The 23,567-nt window shown below is 26.3% G+C and overlaps 1 protein-coding gene across 4 annotated transcripts in view; it reads right to left on the bottom strand.

Moving 5' to 3' along the window:
- Positions 1–23,567, bottom strand: part of LOC122511961 (protein lap4) — a 60,251-nt gene that overhangs the window by 32,452 nt on the left and 4,232 nt on the right. For 3 of the 4 annotated variants that reach the window (XM_043627539.1, XM_043627540.1, XM_043627542.1), the window contains exons 2-13: positions 19,964–20,081; positions 17,050–17,128; positions 16,879–16,968; positions 16,662–16,782; positions 15,849–16,141; positions 15,627–15,760; positions 15,432–15,543; positions 12,897–13,072; positions 12,548–12,708; positions 12,261–12,371; positions 11,850–12,065; positions 1,219–1,449 (exon numbers count right to left, since the gene is read on the bottom strand). In XM_043627539.1, coding sequence (XP_043483474.1) covers positions 1,219–1,449; positions 11,850–12,065; positions 12,261–12,371; positions 12,548–12,708; positions 12,897–13,072; positions 15,432–15,543; positions 15,627–15,760; positions 15,849–16,141; positions 16,662–16,782; positions 16,879–16,968; positions 17,050–17,128; positions 19,964–20,081 — 1,842 coding nt within the window. The remainder of the gene's footprint in view (positions 1–1,218; positions 1,450–11,849; positions 12,066–12,260; positions 12,372–12,547; positions 12,709–12,896; positions 13,073–15,431; positions 15,544–15,626; positions 15,761–15,848; positions 16,142–16,661; positions 16,783–16,878; positions 16,969–17,049; positions 17,129–19,963; positions 20,082–23,567) is intronic. The other variant, XM_043627541.1, reaches the window with a different exon arrangement.

Below are 23,567 nucleotides of genomic sequence, written 5' to 3' on the forward strand. Positions count from 1 at the left end.
AAAAGTGACGTTGTAGAGAATCATTTTTCATCGAATCATCTTTAAAAAATTCTATAGTAGCGATATGACAAAAAATTTGGATCATATTCAACCTTCTTATGAATATTTGTTCTTCTAAAAAATTCTATTAATTATAAAATATTATTTTTTTAAATGTTAATTTATAGACAAGTAAATATTGTTTAAAAAATATATGCATTTATATACAAACAACAATTTCATTAATCCTATAGAACCTTTTACAGTTGCTAATTTATTCTCGGTTCTAAGATTCGTTATAATGTTGTTTGTTGACCTGTGCTATTTGTTATTATTTCCGCAAAAATATTAAAAAATTAAATTTCTGAAAAACAGCCTAAGCGGTTTTTCTCATTTCAGGCTATCATCAAGGGGCTGCAGAACTTTCAAAATTTTTGACACAAATTTTCCGTTTTTACAAAATAGCCCCGGTTTACGGTATAAAGTTTGTTAATAAAATTAAAGAATATCTTAATAAATTATAAAAACATGCGAACGACACTTAAAAGAAACAAAAATAAAAATTACTTTTATTTCATTTTTTCTACGATTCAGAAACTAAAATAGTTAAATCAATTTAATTTCCTGTCAATCCGAAATTAAATTAATTCGTCTCAACTCAAATAACTGAATTATGACACGGAATTTAGTTTCAAGTTAGACTGAAATTATTTTAACAAAATAAATTTTGGTTTTGTGTAAATCCTAAACTAAAATTTCAAAATCTTCAACATGCAATGTTGAATTTATTGTTGTTTAAGATATATCAAGAGGGAGGTTCGCCGTTGAGAATATTTCGAACGTTAGGGTGGTCCAAAAAAAGTACGAATTCTTTTGCTCTCAGCCCGTAGGATTAAAGTCTTTGGAAAAAATATTTCTTCTTTTATTATAACAATATTAAACCGTGCTTCAAAGCCCTTCAAATTTTTCATGTGCTTTAAATGAAAAAAGAAATTTCACTTACAACTTTCAAATATATTGTTAATGCATTTCTTAATATTATTACAAGGTTTTAAACTTTATAGTTTTTCAAAAGTTACGGAAAGATGTAATGATATTTTTGAAAAATTTGAATTAAAGTTGTAATATTGTTTTTAGAATTTTCGATATAACCAAAATAAAATTTGTTTAGTAATTACAAAGTAAGATTTATAATATTTAAAGGCGACAATAATGGCCTCAAAGATTTAAAAGGCTGACCTGGGCTATAATAGAAGCAACTTTCTCTTTATCGAATGATGTATGAATACGTTTGTTTTTCAAATGATGAGGGGTATCTCTGCGATGTAGCTTGTTGGGTTTGACAGGGTCACCCCCACCCTCAAAATCCACGTTCTCCATTATAGAAAATTCAACACGCTTCAATGTATCTTCATTTTCAGCAACATCACAATATTTAACATCACATACCGACTCTTCAAATTCCACATCCTGCAAAAGGATTCTATACTAAAACCTAATACATTAAAATACTACAAATACACATCATTCAAATTTTTATTTCCAACTCCATGAATCTGTGATATTTTTCGTAATTTCACACGCAAAAAATGTTGGCAATATCTCCTTTATTGCTTATCGTTATGTGCAATATAATGTAAGAATTTAGGGATAATTGAGGTATGGTTAGAAAAATTCTAATAATGATTATTATGAAACATAAAGATAAAAGAATGAAGAGCGCTAGTTCTTATAATTCCCATGGGAGGCTACAAAAATGTCGTAAAAGAAAACAGGTATTTTTTCTCGTCTAAATACAGAAATTTAATTAACCCGTGCTCACCCAGTGGTCGAAAACAAAAGATCGATATTTAATAGGTATTCAAAATCTTTAAATTTTGCAGAAGTATACTTACGTAATTTGATGCGCTGATTCCAAAAAAAAATTACCATGAAAACTTTGTTAAACATTAATTTTAACAAAGTTTTTTAGAATTAGCGCATCAAATTAGAAAAAATTAAAGGTTCACGGCTTCCTAAATTTCGGTAAAATTTAAAGATTTTAATATTAAAAATCAATCTTCTGTTACACTTTTTAATATTTTTCAACGCTAATTTTTTCCCATGCATATTTTACAATTTTAAACCGCAACTTCTAGCATAGATTTGCAATAATATGCAATAAGTGAAAAGAAAAAAATTCTAACCTTTTCAAAAATTACAATTAAATATTTCTTATAAGTTTTCAGGTTGAAAAGTCTCCCTTTAAAAACTTTGAGTGTTAATTTTTTCAAAATATGTCATCTCCAATTTTTTTGAAAGTTGTCGGGGCGCTGATTACGAATCTTGCGTCAATTTTCAAAATTTTCAAAAATCAATATGGCGAATCCAATGGGGCCATCCATAAACCACGTAACCTCTTGAGGGGGAGGGGGGGGTCAAACAATTGACTACAACAAGAGGAAAAATGGCGCTAATACATGTAATAGCGTACTACATGGAGGAGGGTCAAAATTCCCAAAAAATGGGGCTACGTGGTTTATGGACGACCCCAATATGGCGGATGATTTTTTAAAAAATTGATCCAATTTGCTTAAAACTTGTTACACAGGTACTTTCAGGGTCAATGATTACGAATGCGGTGTTACTTTTTTAAAATTCAAAATGGCGGATCCAATATGGCGGACAAAAAAATTTGAAAGTTATCTAGATTTTGAATTTTAAAATTTTTTAAATTTGACATCGGATTCGTAATCAGCGACCCCAAAAACCCTCGAGAAATGAATTTTAGGCAAATTGGATTGATTTTTAAAAAAGTCATCAGCCATATTGGATCCGCCATTTTGAATTTTTGTAAAAAATGTTATTATTTATGAAAATAACTAAATTATTGCGAAGAAATTTATGAAAAATTAGTAAATAGTTGAATTCCTGTGAAATTTTTATTATTTATGAAAATAATTTCATGTTTGCTTAGAATTTTGTTTTTAAATCAACATTTTGTTTTTAAATAATTGAATTCTTTTGAAATTTTTTTTTAATAGTAGATATTCAAAATCATTGAATAGAGGAAAATTTTTAATAATAATTGAATTTCGAAGATGAATTTTATTATTCAAAAAAATTATTTGGGATTTTTACGAGATTTAAAAAAAATTTTGAACATGATTGAATTTTTGCGAAGAATTTTTTTACTTTTGAAAATAATTGAATTTCTGCAATCATTTGTAACTTCTTTAAAATTCAATTTTTTCCAGTACTTTAATCAAAATCCCTGACTTTTCCCTGATTTCCCTGACCTGTGACAACCCTGATATTGTAAGATGTAGCACGTGTCAAAGTTTTAAACTTCGGTTTTACATGTCATACATATTTAAAAAATATCTAGTTCCTATAAAAAATACAAAAAGTGTTTAAAATGCTTGGATGTTGTAGCTATTTTTACACATTTTTGAATGGTATAAATAATTTTAAAAAAATAACTTTTATAAATAAAGTTGTCAGATTACTATCTTAAAGGAAATTTCCTTGCACATCTTTTTTCTATACTCATAATTTTTTATATATATATATATATATATATAACAGTTTTCGAAAAAAGCAAAAAAACCGACAATTTCTGAAAATTAAGTTTAATTGAAATTTTCACATCAACTCGTTTTAAAATGGAAAGTTCTTAATATGTTTGCATGAAATTTATAGGACATATATGTCCCACTTACAAAAACCGCTGTAACTTTTTTAAATATTAATATTTTTTAAACGGGTTGGACTTGATTTCCTCAGAATCGGTCCAGGTATCCAAAAAAAATTAAAGTAAACAATAAAATTTTTTTTTTAAATATAAAGAAATAATAAAATGTTTATGCAAATCGGAAAAATTGTTTTAAAAAGTCAGTTAGCTCATGTACAGACGCTGAAGTCAAAAAATTTTTTTAAGTTTCGTAAGGTTTTCGGGGTCGCTGATTACGAATTTGATGTCAAATTTACATTTTGACAGTTGACAGCTGTCAGAGGAACTGTCAACTTTTGCATTACTGATTTATTTTTTTTAAAAAGACTCCGTAAATGGTTTTCGGGGTCGCTGATTACGAATTTGATGTCAAATTTACATTTTGACAATTGACAGCTGTCAAAACAACTGTCAACTTTTGTAAAACAGATTTATTTTGTATAAAAAAGACTTCAAAAGAGTTTTCGGGGTCGCATATTTCGAATTTGAACTCAAATTAATGATTTAACAGTTGACATTTGATATAATTGTCAATTTTATAGAAAGTAATTTGGTTTATTTAAAAATGTCCGTAAAAGGGTTTTTACATTGCTGATTACGAGTTTGATCTCCAATTGACAATACGCAGACAATACTGGCATAATAACAAAGAAAAAAATAATAATTTCGTTTGTGAACAGTATTCCACATCATCTTCGAGGTTCCGATAAAGATGCGTTAGATTTTTTTGGTAAATCTTTGCCTGTAGCCCTATTTTAACACAACTCTTGTAATAATTATAACTCGTATAATTTTTGCTGATTTTATAGACACTTTTGCATAAATAAAATTAGTTATTTTAAAAATTGACGGTTGGTTTGACAGCTTCCAACTGTCAAATTATTAATTTGACGTCAAATTAGTAATCAGCGACCTCGATAACCCTTTATGGAGTCTTCTTAAAAAAAATAAATCAGTTTTACAAAAGTTGACAGTTGGTTTGATAGCTGTCAACTGTCGAAATGTAAATTTGACATCAAATTCGTAATCAGCGACCCCGAAAACCCTTTTAAACTCTTTTTTATAAAAAATAAATCAGTTTTACAAAAGTTGACAGTTGTTTTGACAGCTGTCAACTGTCAAAATGTCAATTTGACATCAAATTCGTAATCAGCGACCCCAAAAACCCTTTACGGAGTCTTTTTTATAAAAAATAAATCAGTTTTACAAAAGTTGACAGTTGGTTTGACAGCTGTCAACTGTCGAAATGTAAATTTGACATCAAATTCGTAATCAGCGACCCCGAAAACCCTTTTAAAGTCTTTTTTATAAAAAATAAATCAGTTTTACAAAAGTTGACAGTTGTTTTTACAGCTGGCAACTGTTAAAATGTCAATTTGACATCAAATTCGTAATCAGCGCCCCCGAAAACCTTAGGAATGGCATCTTATTAGTTTATATCTTTTCTATGTTTTTCTCGGGTGTTAAAGGGTTAACTTCAATTCTGCAGTTAATTTAATTGCAAGCGTGTCATTTATTCTTATTCAACTAAGAAAAGTAGTTTAGGCAATTGAAATATCATTTATTTCAACTTCATATGTTATAATTAATAATAAAAATCAAACTTCAACAACTATTCAGAATTCTAAAAACAAAGTTTTTTCATTTTTAATTTTGTCTATTTGTTAAGTACATGGGGAAAAGTCTGAATTCTTTTCACCCTCAGGATTGAAATTTATTGAAAAAAAACCATATATTGTTTTCAAAAAACAATTATAAACTGTACCTCAAAGCTCTTCAAATTTTCCATGTATTTTAAATGGAAAAAACAGGTTCTCAGGTCAGATAGGTGTACGTTAACTTGTCGAGGCTTCGCAAATTTTATTTTCGTTTTAAATTTCATTTGTCCATATATGAAAAAATTTTATAATTTTCTTGAAAACCAACAACATTTTTCTATTTAATTCGCCAATTCAATATTAAAAAATTAATTTTCCAATTTTTTCTTAAATTGTATATTTTTTTTAAAAATAAATGTTGAAGGAAAATATGCGCATTTAAATCAAGTAACTCGAAACGGTTTTTTTTGGTTTTTTCTTAAATGACCAGCAGAATTTTGAAATGTGTTTTTTTCGCTTCCTGGAAAATCATGAAACTGTCGCTTGACAATTTTAGTCATGCGACTCTTAATATATTTTTAAATGCTAAATAATGATTTTTTTAAAATCACAGTAATTGTGTCATCAACAGCAATACCCACAATTACCCTAGCTTAATTAAAGGGTTTTTTTAAAAGTTTATTTCAAAATCCTGATCTGATAGGTTTAAATAGACCACGGATTCGAATTCAACGACTCCAAAAATATGTGGTAACCATAATCAAGCTCCTAAATGAAAAGATTTTTTATGGCTGTTAAATTAATTCCCTTTTTTGCTTTTCTGAGAATTTTTCAGAAATCTATGAAAAATATAAGTTTTTTTTAGACTTTACATCAGAAATAGAAAAAATGCTTTATTACTTATTTAAAATACCTGGAAAATTTGAAGGGCTTTAAGAATGGTTTAATATTGTTTTATAGAAAAACAGGTGTATTTTTTTGATAAACTTCAATTCCAAAGAGTGAGAACGGAAGGATTTCTAGTTTTCCTTTTTTAGACCACCCTATCCTTCATCACAAGAAAATGTATTGATATTTGTTATTGTGAATAAAATTATATAATTTAAGTGGTCAAGTCTAAGAAAGTAATTTTTAAATATAAATTACAAATTTTCTTTTCTTTTGTAAAACTGACTTTTCATTTTTGTAAATAAATACCTTTTTGAAACTAGCATTATTATACTATCTATTCCTAAAAGTGTTATATCTCAATAGCATATAGTTCAATTTTTACGCACAATTATTAAAAATCACGATAGTTATGATTTTTTAAGTTAAAAGACATTTCATGTTTTTTTCGAATTCGAGTTTTTAAAATTATTAAGATTTAAATAAATGACCATGAAACCTATTTTTCTTGAAAGTAGCTGTGCTAAGCTACTTGAAATAATATGGGTAAGACTCCGTCAGCAAAATTACAATTTGCATGGGGTCTACGGATTATTCTGTAATTTGGTGAAGTTGTTATATTTGATAACAAAAATAAGTGTACCAAAGGATTTTTAAAAATTTTCAAAATTGTAAAAGTTACGCCATTTTGAATTTTTTTATAAGATTTTTTTCAAATGTGAATATTTCCGAAACAATTAAACGGATTTTAATAAAATTTAAATATGTTATAGTTAAAACCATGTCCTTTCAGAATTTTTCAAAAGAAAAAAAAAATTTTTGTTTTTTTCAAAAAAAAGTAAAAAAAAATTTTTTGAATCGATTTATTAAGCACGGAACCGATTTTTGAGTATTTTTCGATATATAATAAAATATTCCTTATCATTTCACCTTTCATTTAAAAAAAAGAAAACGATGGAGACTTTAATAGTTTTCGAGATATTGCAATTTTTGTGGAGGCGCGACCACGTTTCAGTGCCAGCGCAGTATCTTTTACCCGGGACGCCTCACAGTGGGAGTTTTTACACTTTACTCTTCAAAATTGTCTAGAGCCTACAAATTATATTGGATTTTGAAGTTCTTGGTCTTAAATGAAAGGGGATAAAATTTCTAAGAGATCCCTTTAAACCGATTTTTGAATTTTTAATTGTTTATTTATTTTTTTGTTATTCAAAGTTAACAATTTAAAATATTTTTGTAAAAAATACTGTTTATTTTTTATTTTTCCATTGCACAAGATCGAAATCAATTTAAATTAGTCTAGTCTGACCACCTGACAAATAATAATGCATAATACAGTTTATTTAAATTGTTAAAAAAAACAATTTAAATTAACAAATAGATAACTTTGGTCTTTTTATTTAAATTGTTTTTTTGTAGACAAATTTATGTTTATTTAAGTAATGTATGTCTATTTTGTAAAAAAATGATTTGTCAGTTAACAATTATCATTGTTATTAATAATTATATAACTACACGGAAAGACTTTGTGTTTCTTTTTTGTAAATGAAAGGTGAAATTATAAGGAATATTTTATTATATATCGAAAAATACTCAAAAATCGGTCCCGTGCTTAATAAATCGATTTAAAAAATTTTTTTTTACTTTTTTTGAATAAAACAAAAATTTTTTTTTCCTTTTGAAAAATTCTGAAAGGACATGATTTTAACTATAACATATTTAAATTTTATTAAAATCCGTTAAATTGTTTCGGAAATATTCACATTTGAAAAAAATCTTATAAAAAAATTCAAAATGGCGTAACTTTTACAATTTTGAAAATTTTTAAAAATCCTTTGGTACACTTATTTTTGTTATCAAATATAACAACTTCACCAAATTACAGAATAATCCGAAGACCCCATGCAAATTGTAATTTTCCTGACGGAGTCTTACCCATATCCAATTTAAGTTTACAGAACACACTTTGTAGCACATGGGTGTCAAACACACGCATTTGTGTGGTTTAAGGATGGTTTATGAAATGCGCTTTAACCCCTTCACTGTCGCTGAATTCAAATTTATACTCAAAATTGAAAAATCCAAAATGTCGACTAACAAAATTTTAAAGTTAGTTAATTTAGCTGAAAAAGCTAATTTATGTTTTTGGGGTCGCTGAATCCGAATTTGTGGTCAAAATTTTTAAATTCAAAATAGCGGCCAAAATATTTTTAATTTAACTAAATTGTCTAAAAATGCTTACCCGGGGGTTTTCGGGGTCGCTGAATCTAAATTAGTAGTCAAAATTTAAAAATTTTTTTCAAAATGACAACAAAATGAATTTTAAAAACTAATCTGTCCGAAAAGACATACTCGGGGTTCATTCGGATTACTGATTCCGATTATTTGGTGAAAATTCAAAAATTATAAATGGCGACTTTAAAATCAAGTATAAAAGAAATGTTTCGTGTAAATTGGAAAATAAAATAATGAAAATAATTTTAAAAATATAATTATTATTAAATTAATAATTAACTAATAAACTCATTTTAAATTGTCAAAATCAGTGTGCATATCGATGTTTTTTCGCATTATTGTAACCGTTATTTTTAATATTGAAAATTATTATAAATTTTTAAGATTATTATTTTACCCATTGCATTATTTATTTTATAAGTCTCCAATAAATAAGTAATGGAGCCGTCATTTTTAATTTTTTATTTTTCACTACTGATTCGGTTTCAGCGATTCCAAAAACCCCCGAGTAAGTATTTTTAACCAGATTAAAAAAATTAAAAATTTTGTTGGTCGTCATTTGAAATTTTTAAATTTTGACTACAAATTCGGATTCAGCGACCTCAAAAACATATAATAACCCTAGTATTATTAATTTAAAAAAAAATATTTACACATTTTTGGCACGAAAGCTTCATTTCTACTGCACAGCGAAGGGGTTAAGGGCACATAAAATTATAATTCACATTCACAGACACTTAAAAATCTTGCTTTTTAAATAAATTTCGAATTTTCATGTACAAAAATAAGTCAATTTTCTATCTGGAGTTGGCCCTATTGGATAGTTTCTAAAATAACCGATTGGAGTGTTTTGTAAATTTAAACTGCCAATAATAGGAACTATTGCACAGGCTGATAAAATTTTGGGCCATCTCAGAATCAAAAACTGGAAGATATTTTCTCGAATTGACACAGCACGTCAGATTTTCGAGATATTCTAATCTAAAAGTGTAAAAATAGCGTTTTTGACCTTATTGGAGGTCATGTAACATCGAGAGATATTTTTTTTCAAAAACGTCGATACGGTGTTTGAAAGTACTAATCTTCCCCTTCAAAATTCATATTAAAACTTTTAAAAAATCTTTATCTTGCTCTGAATTTTCGCTATTTTTGAAAAAAATGTCCGCCATATTGAATCCGACATTTTGAATGTTGATAAAACGCGATTTTTTTACTTTTAGGTTAGAATATCTCGAAAGCCTGACGTGCTGGGTCAATTCTGAGGCCGGATTCGGATTCAGCTCGTCAAGAAACTTTAGGAAAGTATCTTCCGGTTCTTGGTTCTGAGTTGGCCTAAAATTTTGTCGGCCTGTGTTATAATAACACAGTAATAATCAATACCTCGATTATTCCTAAATTCTTATGTTTTATTGCAAATATAGAAATCCCAATAAAGTAATATTATTTTAATTAAAACACTCTCAGTGTAATCCATTTTTCATTTTGTATCTAGTACCAAAACCTTAACATACAAATGTTTCATGGTTTTAAATTGACAATTTTTTTGCTGTCGCACCCTAGAATTGTTGATATGGAAAAAACTGACCCGGTTTTTTTGTAGATTTATTATAAAATCGCTAAAAATGATTATTTTTTAATGGGCAAACGATATTTCTTCTCAGAAATGTTTAAACTATGAGGACCTGTTACCTATTTATTTTTAAAAACTACAGTACCGTCCGAAATTGTCAGTCCACCCATTTTCAAAGGAATGACAAAAATTTTTTAACATAAAATTCATGAAAAGTAAAATTTTTTTTGGTTTATATTTTGAAAGACGATAAAATTTTGAAAAGAATAAGACCTTACAGAAGTCATTTGGCCAAAATTTGTAGAAGATATTCTTAAAAATCGTCATTTTCAATGTTTTACAAAAATTTGAATAACTTCTAAAATAATGAACGCTTTTTAATAATCTTAGGCTTATTTTAAAGACCATTTTCTACAGAATAAGAATTACTTATAGGCATTAACCTGTAATTTTTAACTTGTAATAAGCATGACGTCAAAGTTGGACAAAAAAATTCAAAAAATTTGAAATAATATTATTAAAAGAAAAATAATTTTTGAAATTCAAACATATATTTTTATTAAATTTTCTTGAAAAATCTACACCATATCATGTTTTATATATGTTCTAGAATAGTTTTTAGTACAAAAAATTGATTTCAAATTTTTCCAATTTTTTTGTCTAATTTTGACGTCATGCTTATTCCAAGTTAAAAATGACAGGTTAATGCCTATAAGTAATTCTTATTCCGTAGAAAAAGACCTTTAAAATAAGCCTAAGGTTATTAAAAAGCGTTTATTATTTTAGAAGTTATTTAAATTTTTGTAAAACATTGAAAATGACGATTTTTAGGAATATCTTCTACAAATTTTGGCCAAATGACTTCTGTAAGGTCTTATTCTTTTCAAAATTTTATCGTCTTTCAAAATATAAACCAAAAAAAATTTTAGTTTTCATGAATTTTATGTTAAAAAATTTTTGTCATTCCTTTAAAAATGGGTGGACTGACAATTGCGGACGGTACTGTAAATTTAATATTTTTTTCACTGCCTTAACTCATTAAGGACGGAATGTTAAAAATATGTAAACAAAGTTTAAGGTCATATTTCAATATCTCAAAGCAATAAGAAAAAATTATCAATACACATTTTTTATGTCTCAAGAGTCGCTCTATCGAATGGCATGCTAAAAAATACCTTAGTTTTCAAAAATTCAAAATGGCGAATCCAATAGGGCGGACAAGTTTAAAAAACAATTGGAATCTCTTGAAATCGGTTACCCGGGGTTTTCGGGATGGCTGTTTTCTTAAGCATTTATTTTCTGAAATGTAAAATGGGTCGAATGTGAAGAACAAGAAATATAAAATTTAAATGTCAAACTTCCTTCGTCCATTAAAATATTTGGTCCGACATTTCGGATCCGCCATTTTGGTTTTTAGAATCTGAATTCAGATAATTGTAATCAGCGACCAAGATATAATATATTATATATTTTTTATAATAATAATATATTACTTATATAAACTTTAATTTTAAAGTTTTGAGCATATCCAATAAATTTTAATTTCGAGTAACTTTCTTTATAGAAAATGACTCCAATGTGATATAACTTTTACAATTTTGAAAATTTTCAAAAATTCTTGGGCACAATGATTTTTTTTATCTATTACTACAATTTCATCAAATTTCAAGTTAATCTAAAAACTGATTGTGATATTTCTGAAGTCTTATCAATATTAATTCTTTTAGTTAATCACACAGAGAATAGAAAAAAGCAAATACAGATTGAATTACCTTGTATAGTTAATTTTTAGAACAATATAAACTACTTACTTTTATCATTAACTTTTAAAAGACATAATAATAATAATAACAATATAAAAAATTACCTCGCTTGATGGATTGTCTAAAGGTTGCTGAAGAATTTCAGAATTAATACTCAAGGATTTATTAACATCCGTATTTGCAATCTGTGATAAAGGTGGATTGAAATCGGTTTGGGGAACATCTTGATTTGATAACTGTGTATTAGGTTCAGAACCATCAGTCAGCAAGTCTGAGGACTCATTTGCTATCTTATCCAGTCCAAATGTTTGTGAGACGTCCTGTTGAATCAAATGTTTATTTATATAAAGTTTTATCACAATCTATTGTTTAGAATTAATCAAAATAATGTGTGCAATGGATTTTTTCGATTTTTAGCCAGGTTATTCGGAAAATTTAACAGGGATTCAATTTAGTGAAAAATAGGCTAATAAAGTGCGCGTATTGGGCTATTTGTTATTAAAGTAAAAAGATACCTGTTCATCCGTGGAAGCAGAATAACTGTCATTTCTTCCTTTACTGAACAACTTATGAGCTTTTGCCTTCAACTCCTTCGGATGGGGAGTATTCTGTCGAACGAAAGGCGTCTGCAATATAAAAAACATATTTAAGTGACAAATTTTATACCATCAAAATCAAAATAAATAATTATATTGTAAAGTTGGGCTGTCGCCTAGGAAAATAAAAAATTAAACACATATTTCTCTAAGCTTAGATTCAGTCTAAGATTTTTTTGATGATCTTCTAAAAAATACATTCTCACCTCTTTATCGCTATCTGGTAGCTCATCAGTGAATTTAACGGAATGAGTCCTTGACGTCTCTTTTTCTTGCCAACCTTCATCATCACTACTATTAATTTCTCTCATTTCATTTCTGGACACTTTATCCTTCATTCCTGATAAAATGCCCAGCTTTACATTATCTGTAAGAAATTTGCAATACATTTTTAATGGTTGTTTAGTATTGCTGCTTGTTGATATTAAAATGTACTCTCTATGACTATAATTGGACAATTTTATTATAAAATGGAAAAATATAAATTAAAAACATTTTCTAGTGTAATGAACGACTTTGAAAAGTGGCAATGAAGGAACATGAATATTTTCTTACCATGATGTGCATCTATTTGACAATCTAGCTGAGGTAAAAGAAAACAAGTAAGAACCTCTTGCTTCGAATCTTCGTCTATGTCAGTCTGAAACGTCAACATCGGTTGGGCCTGATTTTCGCTCAACCAAACCGCTTTGAGATTAAGATTAATTAGCGAATACGGTAAATACTGCAATCTGAAAATTAATATTGTTTCTTTAATTATAAATAATTCTAATACAAAACTTAATAAGTGCAAAATCGTCCGACAATTTACTGCTCCTCAAACGAAATTTTAACTATATTAAAAAAAATTTAATTAAAATTAATTAAACAGGATTGCAACAAAAATTTAACTTTGTTCTTCCCGGACTTTTCCTGATTTCCAAACAGAATTAAACGTTTTCAAAAAAAATTAATTCTACAGAATTGTTAGTACGAAAAATTTAGATTTTCAAAGATTTAAATTTGAAACCTTTTCAAAATTCAATTATTTCTGAAAATTCATGCTATAATGTTTATAATACCTATTCAATTATTATTTAAAATTTTAACCAAAATTTATTTTTAAATCAATTTTTATTGAAAAATTTTACGAAAATTCAATTATTTAATTGCAAAAATAAATAATTTATTCAATAATTGAATGTTTCTTGAAATTTAATTTTTATGAAGAATTTTATTAAAATTTTTAAAAATAATAAAACTCCTGAGAAGAATTTAAATAATAATTTATAAAAATTATTGAATTCATGCGAAGAATTTTATTAAATTTTGTTTAAATAATTGAAATTTTGTCAAGAATTTTATTAAAGTTTTTGACAATAATTTAATACTTGAGAAGAATTGCGCTATCTATTTATAAAGATAACTTAATTCTTGATGAGTATTTAAAAAAAAATGTTAAAAATAATTTAATTTCTACAAAGTATTTTATTAATTTTCAAAAGAATATTGAATTCTTGTGATGAATTTTGATATTTATCAGAATAATTGAGTTTTGGAAAAGAATTTTATTAAAATTCCTTAAAATAATTGATTTTATGAGAAAAATTTTGTTGTTTATCAAGATAATTGAATTCTTTTGCAGAATTACATAAAAAATTTTGAAAATAATTCATTTTCTGTGACGAATTAAAAACTTATTTATGAAAATATTTGAATTATTGCAATGAATTTTATTATTTTATTAAATTAAATAATTGAATGTTTCTTAAAATTCAATTCTTTCGTCAAGTTTTAATAAAATTTTTAAGAATAATTGCATTTTTCGAGGAATTTATTTAAAATTGTATTAAAAATATTTGAAATTCTGCGATAAAAGTAATTGAATATTCCTATAAATGAAATTTTATTATCTATGAAAAGAATTGAATGTTTTAATAGAATTGTATATTAAAATTTTTTTAATAATTAAATCTTTTGATAAATTTTATGAAAATAGTAAATATTGAAAATTATTGAATTGCGAAAAACTATAATTGAAATTTTGCAAAGAATTTTATTTAAATTTTTTAAAACAATTGAATTTTAGGCGAAAAATTTTGCTATTTGTAAAGATAATTGAATTCTTGACGAGATATTCGTTAAAATAATCGAATTTTTTTTATGAATATTGTTATTTATGGAAATAATTGAATTTTCCAAAGAATTTTATTAAATTTCCTTAAAATAATTGAATTTCTGTAAAGAATTTTGTTATATTTATCAAGATAAATGCGTTAAAACTTTTGAAATAATTAAATAATATTAAAAATTCATTCTTGTCAGAAATAGAATGATTTCTGAATTAAATTATTCGTAGTTGAATAATTTTTGTCAAATAAATATTTAAATACTTATTCTTATTTATTTTTCCACGGGAATTAAATTTTTAAATAACTTGAGTATAACAGCTTTTTAAAATTCATTTTTAAATCAATTCTTATTAGAAAGTTCTATTAGAATTCAATTACTTAAATACAAAAATAAATAATTGATAGAATAAGTAAAGATTATTACTCTTAAAATTGAATCCTTTGAAAATTTTATTATTCATGATATTAAATGAATTTTTGCGAAGAATGTTATTAAAAATTTTTTTTTAAATAATTGAATATTTTGAGAAATTTTATTAAAATAGTAGATATGAAAAATAATTGAATTTCGGAAAAGATTTTTAGTATTTGTGAAAATAATTGGAATTCTCGTGAACACATTTCTTAAATTTTTGAAAATAAGTAAATTGTTTCAAATCATTTTATTAAAATTTTTTGAATTGTTTCTAACAAGAATTTCGCTAAAATTTTGTAGAATAATTTTTATTTTAACTAATAGCAGATTTAAAGTAATGCAAATTTTAAATGAAAAAGAAAAAATAGCTTTTAGTGTCGCAAATAAAAAAAAGTATCAAAATTGGAGCGAATTGTAAAAAAAGTTGTAAATAGTAGGTTTTAGTAGACGAGTAAAAAAATATTAATATTAAATAGAAAACAATGTTTGATGATCTGGGATCATATCTATAAGATGACTGATGGAAGTTTAATATTACTATAAATATACGAATATAAAACAAACCTGTTTCCGGATACATCTAATACATGAAGGGCAACACACTGACCAACTTCACTTGGAAGGAACTGTAACTTATTATCTCTTAGGGATAAAACTCCAAGTTTTTTTAAATTTCCTGCAAAATAAGAGGAAAATGTCTCCATGATACTTCTTTAATAAAATTAAACGTCAATGTAAAAATTTAAAAATATAAATTACCAATTTCACGAGGAACTGACTGAAGACTATTTCTGTCCACATTAAGATTATTTAAATTTACAAGATTTCCTATAGATAGTGGCAATGTCAATAAAAAGTTCTCGGTAAGTATTAATTCTTGCAAGTGTTTACACCTGAAATTAAAAACAAAAAATATAATTAAATTTTGCAAATTTTTATCGTTTTTTGAAATTAAATATGTAATTGTTTAATAATTTTTACCTTCCAATGTTCGAATTTAATACCGATAATCTATTTTGATCAATTTTCAGAATAGTTAGGTGTTTTAATTCACCTAACCCATCAGGTAATTTTTCAATAACATTTTGAGATAAATGAAGATCTGTTAGTGACTCCAAGCCACTAATTTCTTCAGGTAAATCCTCAAGTCTATTTTCCGAAACATCTAAGCACACTAGAGTTTTTAGTTCACCAATTTCAGAAGGTAAATGTTGCAATTGATTATGATCCAACCATAATTCCTGAAGTTCTGGTAATTTTCCAATATGCGCTGGCTGCAATTAATTTACAATAAATTGTCAAATTTATAAATTTAATGTACGAAAATCATATAATTTTGTTTACATTAATAACGAAATATGTAATATTCTCATTCGAGCAAATTCCATATACAGAAATTTGACTTATTAGGGTGGAAATTTTAACGCCTTCAGTAAAGTATAGTTATTAATTTTATTTCAAAAGTTCACACTGAAGGGTTATTAAATGGCGTAATAGAGTTTCGGTCAAATTGACCCAATGTGTCAACGCCGTGTCAAAAAACAAATATATCAACGAAAACTCAAACTATTTATTAATTTCCGTTTGCGTTTTCTCCAAAAAGTCCAAAGTAAGAGTTTCATTATTGTCAATTAATATTCAGATAAAAATTGATAATACATTATAGATTCAGTAAAACGAACATCTATTTTAAATATTTATAAACTTTAAAACTATAAAAAATATTTTGATATAGAAATTATTTATGACTTGGCAATTTTAAACAGCTGTGAATAGAATTTGTTTGAAACTTACCAGTTCTTCAATGTCGTTATCACCAAGATCTAATCTCTCTAACTTAGTAAGCTGAGAAAGTGATTCCGGTAAGGACTTGAGCAAATTTTCCCGTAGTTCCAAAGACTGTAGGTTGTCGAGACTAAAACAGTTTAAAAAACAAAGAAAATATTTTATAAACAGGGTTAAAGCAATATATAAAGTTTTCATTGAAATGCGAAACAAAAAAATATTTTACCTTCCGAAATCAGAAGGTAAATCAGACAATGACATGTCATTTAACCCAAGCACTGTTAAATTTCTGAGTTGTACAAATCCAGCAGGAAGTCTGTAGATAAAAAATTTATAAATTAACGTGCTGCGTTTATTAAGTTGGATGTATTTAATGTTTAAGAAATATATTAAATACCTAGGTATTGGATTACTACTGAAATCTGCCACTTGCAAAGAGCGCAAATTTTTTATATTTTCAGGAATATCGGGTATATCTACAACAAAATCAAAAAGTATAGAATTAGTCTAAATCTAAAAGTCAAATATGTTCTATGAAGAAAAAAGTTATGCTATTTTTAACGTGCAGTATGGGATCATCTGGGGTAAATGTAAACAGTTGATATTTAAGATTAAATTAATATAAGAAGATTAATAATCAAAGTAAGTTTCTCTGTTTTAGTATTTTGACTCGCATTTGCATGAAAATCAACTAAAAATTCGAACCAAAATTTATAATCATTTCTAATTAATAGATAATATAATAAAAATTTATTTTAATTTTTGAATTTTGACAATTTAGTTAATAACTATAATAAACTGTTTACATTTACCCCGAGAATTTGAAAACTTGGGGTAAATGTAAACAGAACTTCAACTGCAATTTAAAAAAATATAATTGAATGAATTAAGTTCTATTTCACAAAGACACTTTTTTGGTAATGTAAAATTACATAGAAAAGGAGTTAACTTGACTGTTTCTTAACTACAGTGGTGTTTACATTTACCCCTAGGAAAACTTCAAAATCTTGAGGTAAATGTAAACAGTCAGTTTTCTGCGTTTCAGGCTCATTAATATTTTCTTGTACCCCAAAAAATTTTACTAGGAAAGTGAAGTAACCATTTCACGAAAAAACACGTTTTTGATAAAAAATAGATATTCTGTTTACATTTACCCCAAATGACCCTCTTAAAAATTCGTAAAACATATTACAATATGTTACAAGTACAAAATTACTATTGTTGTATAGAACACAATATTAATTATGTATTATACTTATTATTCGAGCAGAAAAAACCTTCGTAAAACATATGGTACAAATTTTACTTTTGAGATTGGCACACTTGAAAAAGTTTGTCTCATTAATATAATATAGTGAACTCTCGATAATTCTTGGGTCACACTCATTCCTCATACACGGAGAAAAATATAAAGTAACTTTTACTACTTTTATAGTAAAAAATTTCCGGTAAAGCATTTCTGGTAATTTTTACTACTTTTGGAGTAAATTTTGTTACGTTCGAAGTAAATTTTACTAATTATTACAAATATGTACTTCGAACATAGCAAAATTTACTCCAAAAGTATTTAAAATTACCAGAAATGATTGACCGGAAATTTTTTACTATAAAAGTAGTAAAAGTTACTTTATATTTTTCTCCGTGTATGTATAAGATTCTACATGTGTAGATCCGTTGAAAAAGGCCCACTTTTAGCCCTATTGGACATAACTCCATGGGTATTATTACTGATTAAATTTCATTTAATCACTTTTTTATTATTGATTAAATTTCTTAGACCATTCTAGGTAAAAAATTCGCAAAGTTATAGACATTTAAAGTTCAAATCTACCATTACAGTACCGATCAAAATTCAGAGACCACCCATTTTCAGGTGAATGGGAAACATTTTAAAACATAAAATTTGTGTAAACTAAAATTTTTAAAATTTTTATTTTCTGAAAGATGATAAAATTTTGAAAAGAATAATAAGAGCTTACAGATTTTTAATGATCTTAAGCTTATTTTGAAGGTCATTTTCTACAGAATAAGAATTACTTATTGGCCAAAAAAGTTCAAAAAATTTGAAACAATCTTATTAACAGAAAAATAATTTTTAAAATTCAAACATATTTTTTTAAAATTCCCTTGAAAAATCTGCACTAAGTCGTGACGGCCTATTTTTAGGAAAGTCTCATAATTTCTAGAAATGATGTTTCATATCCGTAGAATTCATTTTTGACAATTATTTTCCAAAATTTTTTGAATTTAAGAGGAGACCCCATATTTTGCCCCTTCGATAATGAAATTATTAAACAAGGTAATATTTTTTTCTTGCATCATTTTTAACCTGAAAACATATAAGATGGTCAAAAATATTTTATTTCAATTTTTGAAGAGTTTAGAAATTTTTTTTTCACCTACTGCATATTATCGTAAACCATGCGAGAAGTTGTTTAGAATTGTAAAATATGTGTGGAAAAAAATTGGCGTTGAAAAATATTAAAAACTGTAACAGAAGATCGATTTGTAATATTTTCATGGTAAAAACCATAAAAATCATAGTCTAAAGCTTTTTTGGGATACTTTATATATATTGAAATAAATGCAAAAAACCATGATTTTTATAATTTTTACTATGAATTTCAACTATGTTTCTTCGACTCAGAGCATCAAATTTGGAAAAATTAAAGGTTGAGAACTTTCGAAATTTCGGCAAAATTTTTAAATATTATTCAACGCCAATTTTTTTCCATGCATATTTTACAATTGTAAACAACTTGTCGCATGGATTTGCAGTAATATGCAATAGGTGAAAAGAATAAAATTTTAACCTCTTCAAAAATTGAAATTAAATATTTTTCACCATCTTATATGTTTTCAGGTTAAAAATGATGCAAGAAAAAAATACATAGTTTGACATCGATGAAAGTTTAATAAAAAGCATGGAAACAATTTAGATATATAATACAAATTGTTTGATTGATATTTTGTTCAAAATTAGCTACTTGTATAAATAGATTATTATGTAAATTTTATTAAAATAAACCACTTCTTTTCAACAAATGCTATTATCTCCTAAAATAAATAGCGACAAAGTGTATCCTTTTCATGCTGGCGGTTTTCAATAACTGAAAGATATTTCTGCCTCCCTTTGAATTCTCGATTAATTTTATAAAATCTACTGGCTAATAATTGTGTAATGACAATTTTCACAATCAATTTGATTTATATTTATTTTGTATTATAAAAGTATTCCATGTATAAACAATAGTATTTTTACCTTATATTTATTGTTATTTAAGAATATATCATCATACTTAAGTACTTACCATTTCTAGAAACATCAAGTTCTACAAGGTTCTCAAAGTTCTGAATATCTGGTGGAAGTCGGTGAATTTCATTATCACTTAATCCTAGCTTGCGTAACCGTTGGAGTCGAAAGAAATTCTGTAATTAGAATAATATATTAATAAAATGAGACTTTTGTATGCATATTGTTTAGAAGTATTTTGAAATTTAATTTTTTTTTAATTTTACTATACTCGACCGTCTATATTTGAGCCCCTGGATTCTATAACAGCCGCTACCGGACCGCGCGCAGCGGCTGTTAAAGAATACAGGGAATTAATTGAGTGGACTCTTTTCCCCTTTTAATTTAAGTCTGATAAAGTTAAAAAATTTCTTAAATAATCCTCAATGTCAAATTTCCCAAAAAAATTTAAAGATGTCCCGAAAAAAATGAATCGAATCGAAAACTTTTAAAAAACTTATGGTACGGCCAGCTTGGAGTATAGCTACAAGTACCATACTCTAAAAAGTAATAATCTTTAAAAATCTCTTTCACAGGAATTTAGAGCTAATTTAGTGCTTTAACATAGCATTAAAAAAAGTGCTTTTAAATTTTCCATAGGTAGATTTTCATGTTGAAGGTTGTTTTTAGAAAATTCTTTTCAGTGCTTTGTTAAAGCACTAAATTAGCTATAAATTCTTGCGGAAAACATTTGAAAAAAATGTTTGAAAAATTCTTTTTAATGCTATGTTAGAGTACTAAATTAGCTTTAAATTCCTGTGGAAAAAGTTTTTAAAAAATCTGCCTTTTTATTTTTGGTAGGTAGTTTTTGAGGTAAAAGGTAGTTTCTGGAAAATTTGTTTTTGCGCTTTGTTTGATCACTAAATTAGCTCAAGTTGAAGGTAATTTTTGGAAAATATCTTTAAATACCAGTTTTATCTTCATTATCAATTGAAATTTGAATAGTAAATGTATAAAATAAATGTTGAAAATGAGTCATATTAAATTGAAACTTTCAACAGTTTTCAGAAATTGTAAAATTATAGAGAATTGTAATAAATGTAAAAACGTAAATTCTTAGGAAAATTCTTTGGTTATTCTTTTTGTAAAGGACTGTTTTGGGTACGTATTTATATTAAAAATATGTGAATGGAATAATTTTTAAATCAATATCAACTGACTTTACAGTAATCGCAAGTAAAAAGTGTGCAACCTGGCTGCAGATGATCCTATGCGTCTCAGTGGTAATTATCGCATATTTTCTTATTTCTTATCAATATAGTAATCATTAATTAAAAATATTTTCTGTTTCCAAAAAAATATATTTCAAGCTTAAAATGGGATATTCCTCGTTTTTTGTAACTATTTTTAAAAAAGTAATAACATAACAAAAAATTGAAAACTGAAAAAAGTTAATGAAGCAGAAACTGGCACCCACTTAATCTTAGAATTAAATATTTTTTATGAAGCTGTAAATTGCACCTAGATATCAGCACACGCACTTAATTTTTCAAAATTTGATATTGGTTTAGGCACCGTACACATAATACGTCACGCGATTTTTTGACCATTTTAGACCCCCCCCTTCCCCATGTCACACACTCCCCCATACATTAGCGCCATTTTTTCTATAGGTCGTCACAAATGTCTTGACCCCCCTCCCCCTGTTAGCGTGACGTATTATGTGTACGACCCCTTAAACAAAAAAATATTTAACTTTAAAATTTAATTTCCAGAAGTAAGTGGGTGCTGAGAAGTGGGTGGCAGTTTCAGCTTCATAAAAAGTTACTTTAAAATGTCAGCTTTAGTTCATCTGTATGTTATTCTAATTATATGTTGATATTTAAGATAAATATGGGGCATTCCACGCCAAATCGGAAATTATTTTGCTTTTGCATCTCAAATTTTTTTTAAACATTTTTTTTCTTTTAGTAGGGGAGACTGGGGCGAAAAGTTAAACTGCCAAAACCGTTAAAATTCATTATCTTTCGAACGGGAATAGTTAGAGCATTGCAATTTTAATTATGGAAGGGTGTTATCACCCTAAATAAATGTCCGGAGTTATGTGACATTCTGCTAATTTTTGTGGTGTCCATATTAAAATTTTTTTTTCACCCTACTTTTGAAAATTTTTTCGTAAAAGAAAATATCAACTTTTAAGTATATTTTTTGCATTTATTCTCACCGCGATTTTTTCACTTCATTATTTGGGTCCCCTGAAGAGATACCTAAAGGTATTTGCTAAATATCTTTAGTCAGATTTTTTATATTTGTTGTTAAAGCCAAAAACGCACCCTGGGGCGAAAAGTTAAATGTATTTTTACATGTTATTAAAATTTTTTTTTTATTTTTCGTTTTTTTGGGTTTTTTTGTTTAAAAATGATTTATTTGACATTAGGCAAGTACTCTGTCAAAAAATAAAACCGTTCAGTGAAATAAACCAAATTTTTTTTTTGAAATTTCAATTTATTAACTTTATAACTATTCTAAAGCTTTTGTTAAGTAAACAAAGATCTTTTATTAACTAAATTACTTGTTTACGTATACTTTAACTTATCTACTACTTAACACCTATCAGAAAATAGTTTTAGTAGGCTAAAAATAGAATTTAACTTTTTGCCCCAGCCATTTAACTTTTCGCCCCAGCATGGGGCGAAAAGTTAAAAAAAAACAAAATTTTCAAAAAAGGACAAAACATGTATTGTATTCGAAAATATCAGAATCTTTTTTATTGAAAGTTGTAGGGGACAAGTTGATTTTTTTCAAATTTTTTCATAAAGCGGTTCAGAAGATACAGATTTTTGAAAAATGACATTTTTTACGTAAATTTTTTTTTTAAATGCTTATAACTCGGTCAAAAATTGATTAAATTGGACGTTTTTATAATGAAAAGTTTTGTTTTTACGCGTAGTTTTTAATGAAAATATTTTTAAAAAATTTAAAAATAATTTACGATAAGATTTAAAAATTTTTAAAATAAAATTTCACTTTTAACAATGTATGTATTGATCAATTTTTTTTTCAAAATTTTTTGTAAGAAACTAGCACTAAATTAACAATTTTTAAGCCTTGTCCGATCGATACATAAATTGTTAAAAATTAAATTTTATTTTAAAAATTTTTAAATCTTATCGTAAATTATTTTTAATTTTTTTAAGAATATTTTTATTAAAAATTACGCGTGAAAACAAAACTTTTCATTATAAAAACGTCCAATTTGATCAATTTTTGACCGAGTTATAAGCATTTAAAAAAAAAATTACGTAAAAAATGTCATTTTTCAAAAATCTGTATCTTCTGAACCGCTTTATGAAAAAATTTGAAAAAAATCAAGGTAGCTCATTTCAAAGAGTACCAAAAGAAAAAAAATGTTTAAAAAAAATTTGAGATGAAAAGCAAAATAAATTCCGATTTGGCGTGGAATGCCCCATATAAATCTGTGTTCACCTTTAATGACGAAAGGTGTGAGTGGTGAAAAGGGAAACAAAATAAACTTTTTTCGTCTTTATGAGCTAGGAATTTTGCAGAAGTAGTTCGGTAATTTTTTAGATGAGTCTTTATGACATAGTCAAGTGATTTTTACCTTTACCACTCGAGGAATATTCTTATTTTTAATATAGTACAAACGTGACCAGTTTAATACT

This window comes from Leptopilina heterotoma, unplaced genomic scaffold (assembly GCF_015476425.1).
Source record: "Leptopilina heterotoma isolate Lh14 unplaced genomic scaffold, ASM1547642v1 Lhet_92, whole genome shotgun sequence".
NCBI lineage: Eukaryota > Metazoa > Arthropoda > Insecta > Hymenoptera > Figitidae > Leptopilina > Leptopilina heterotoma.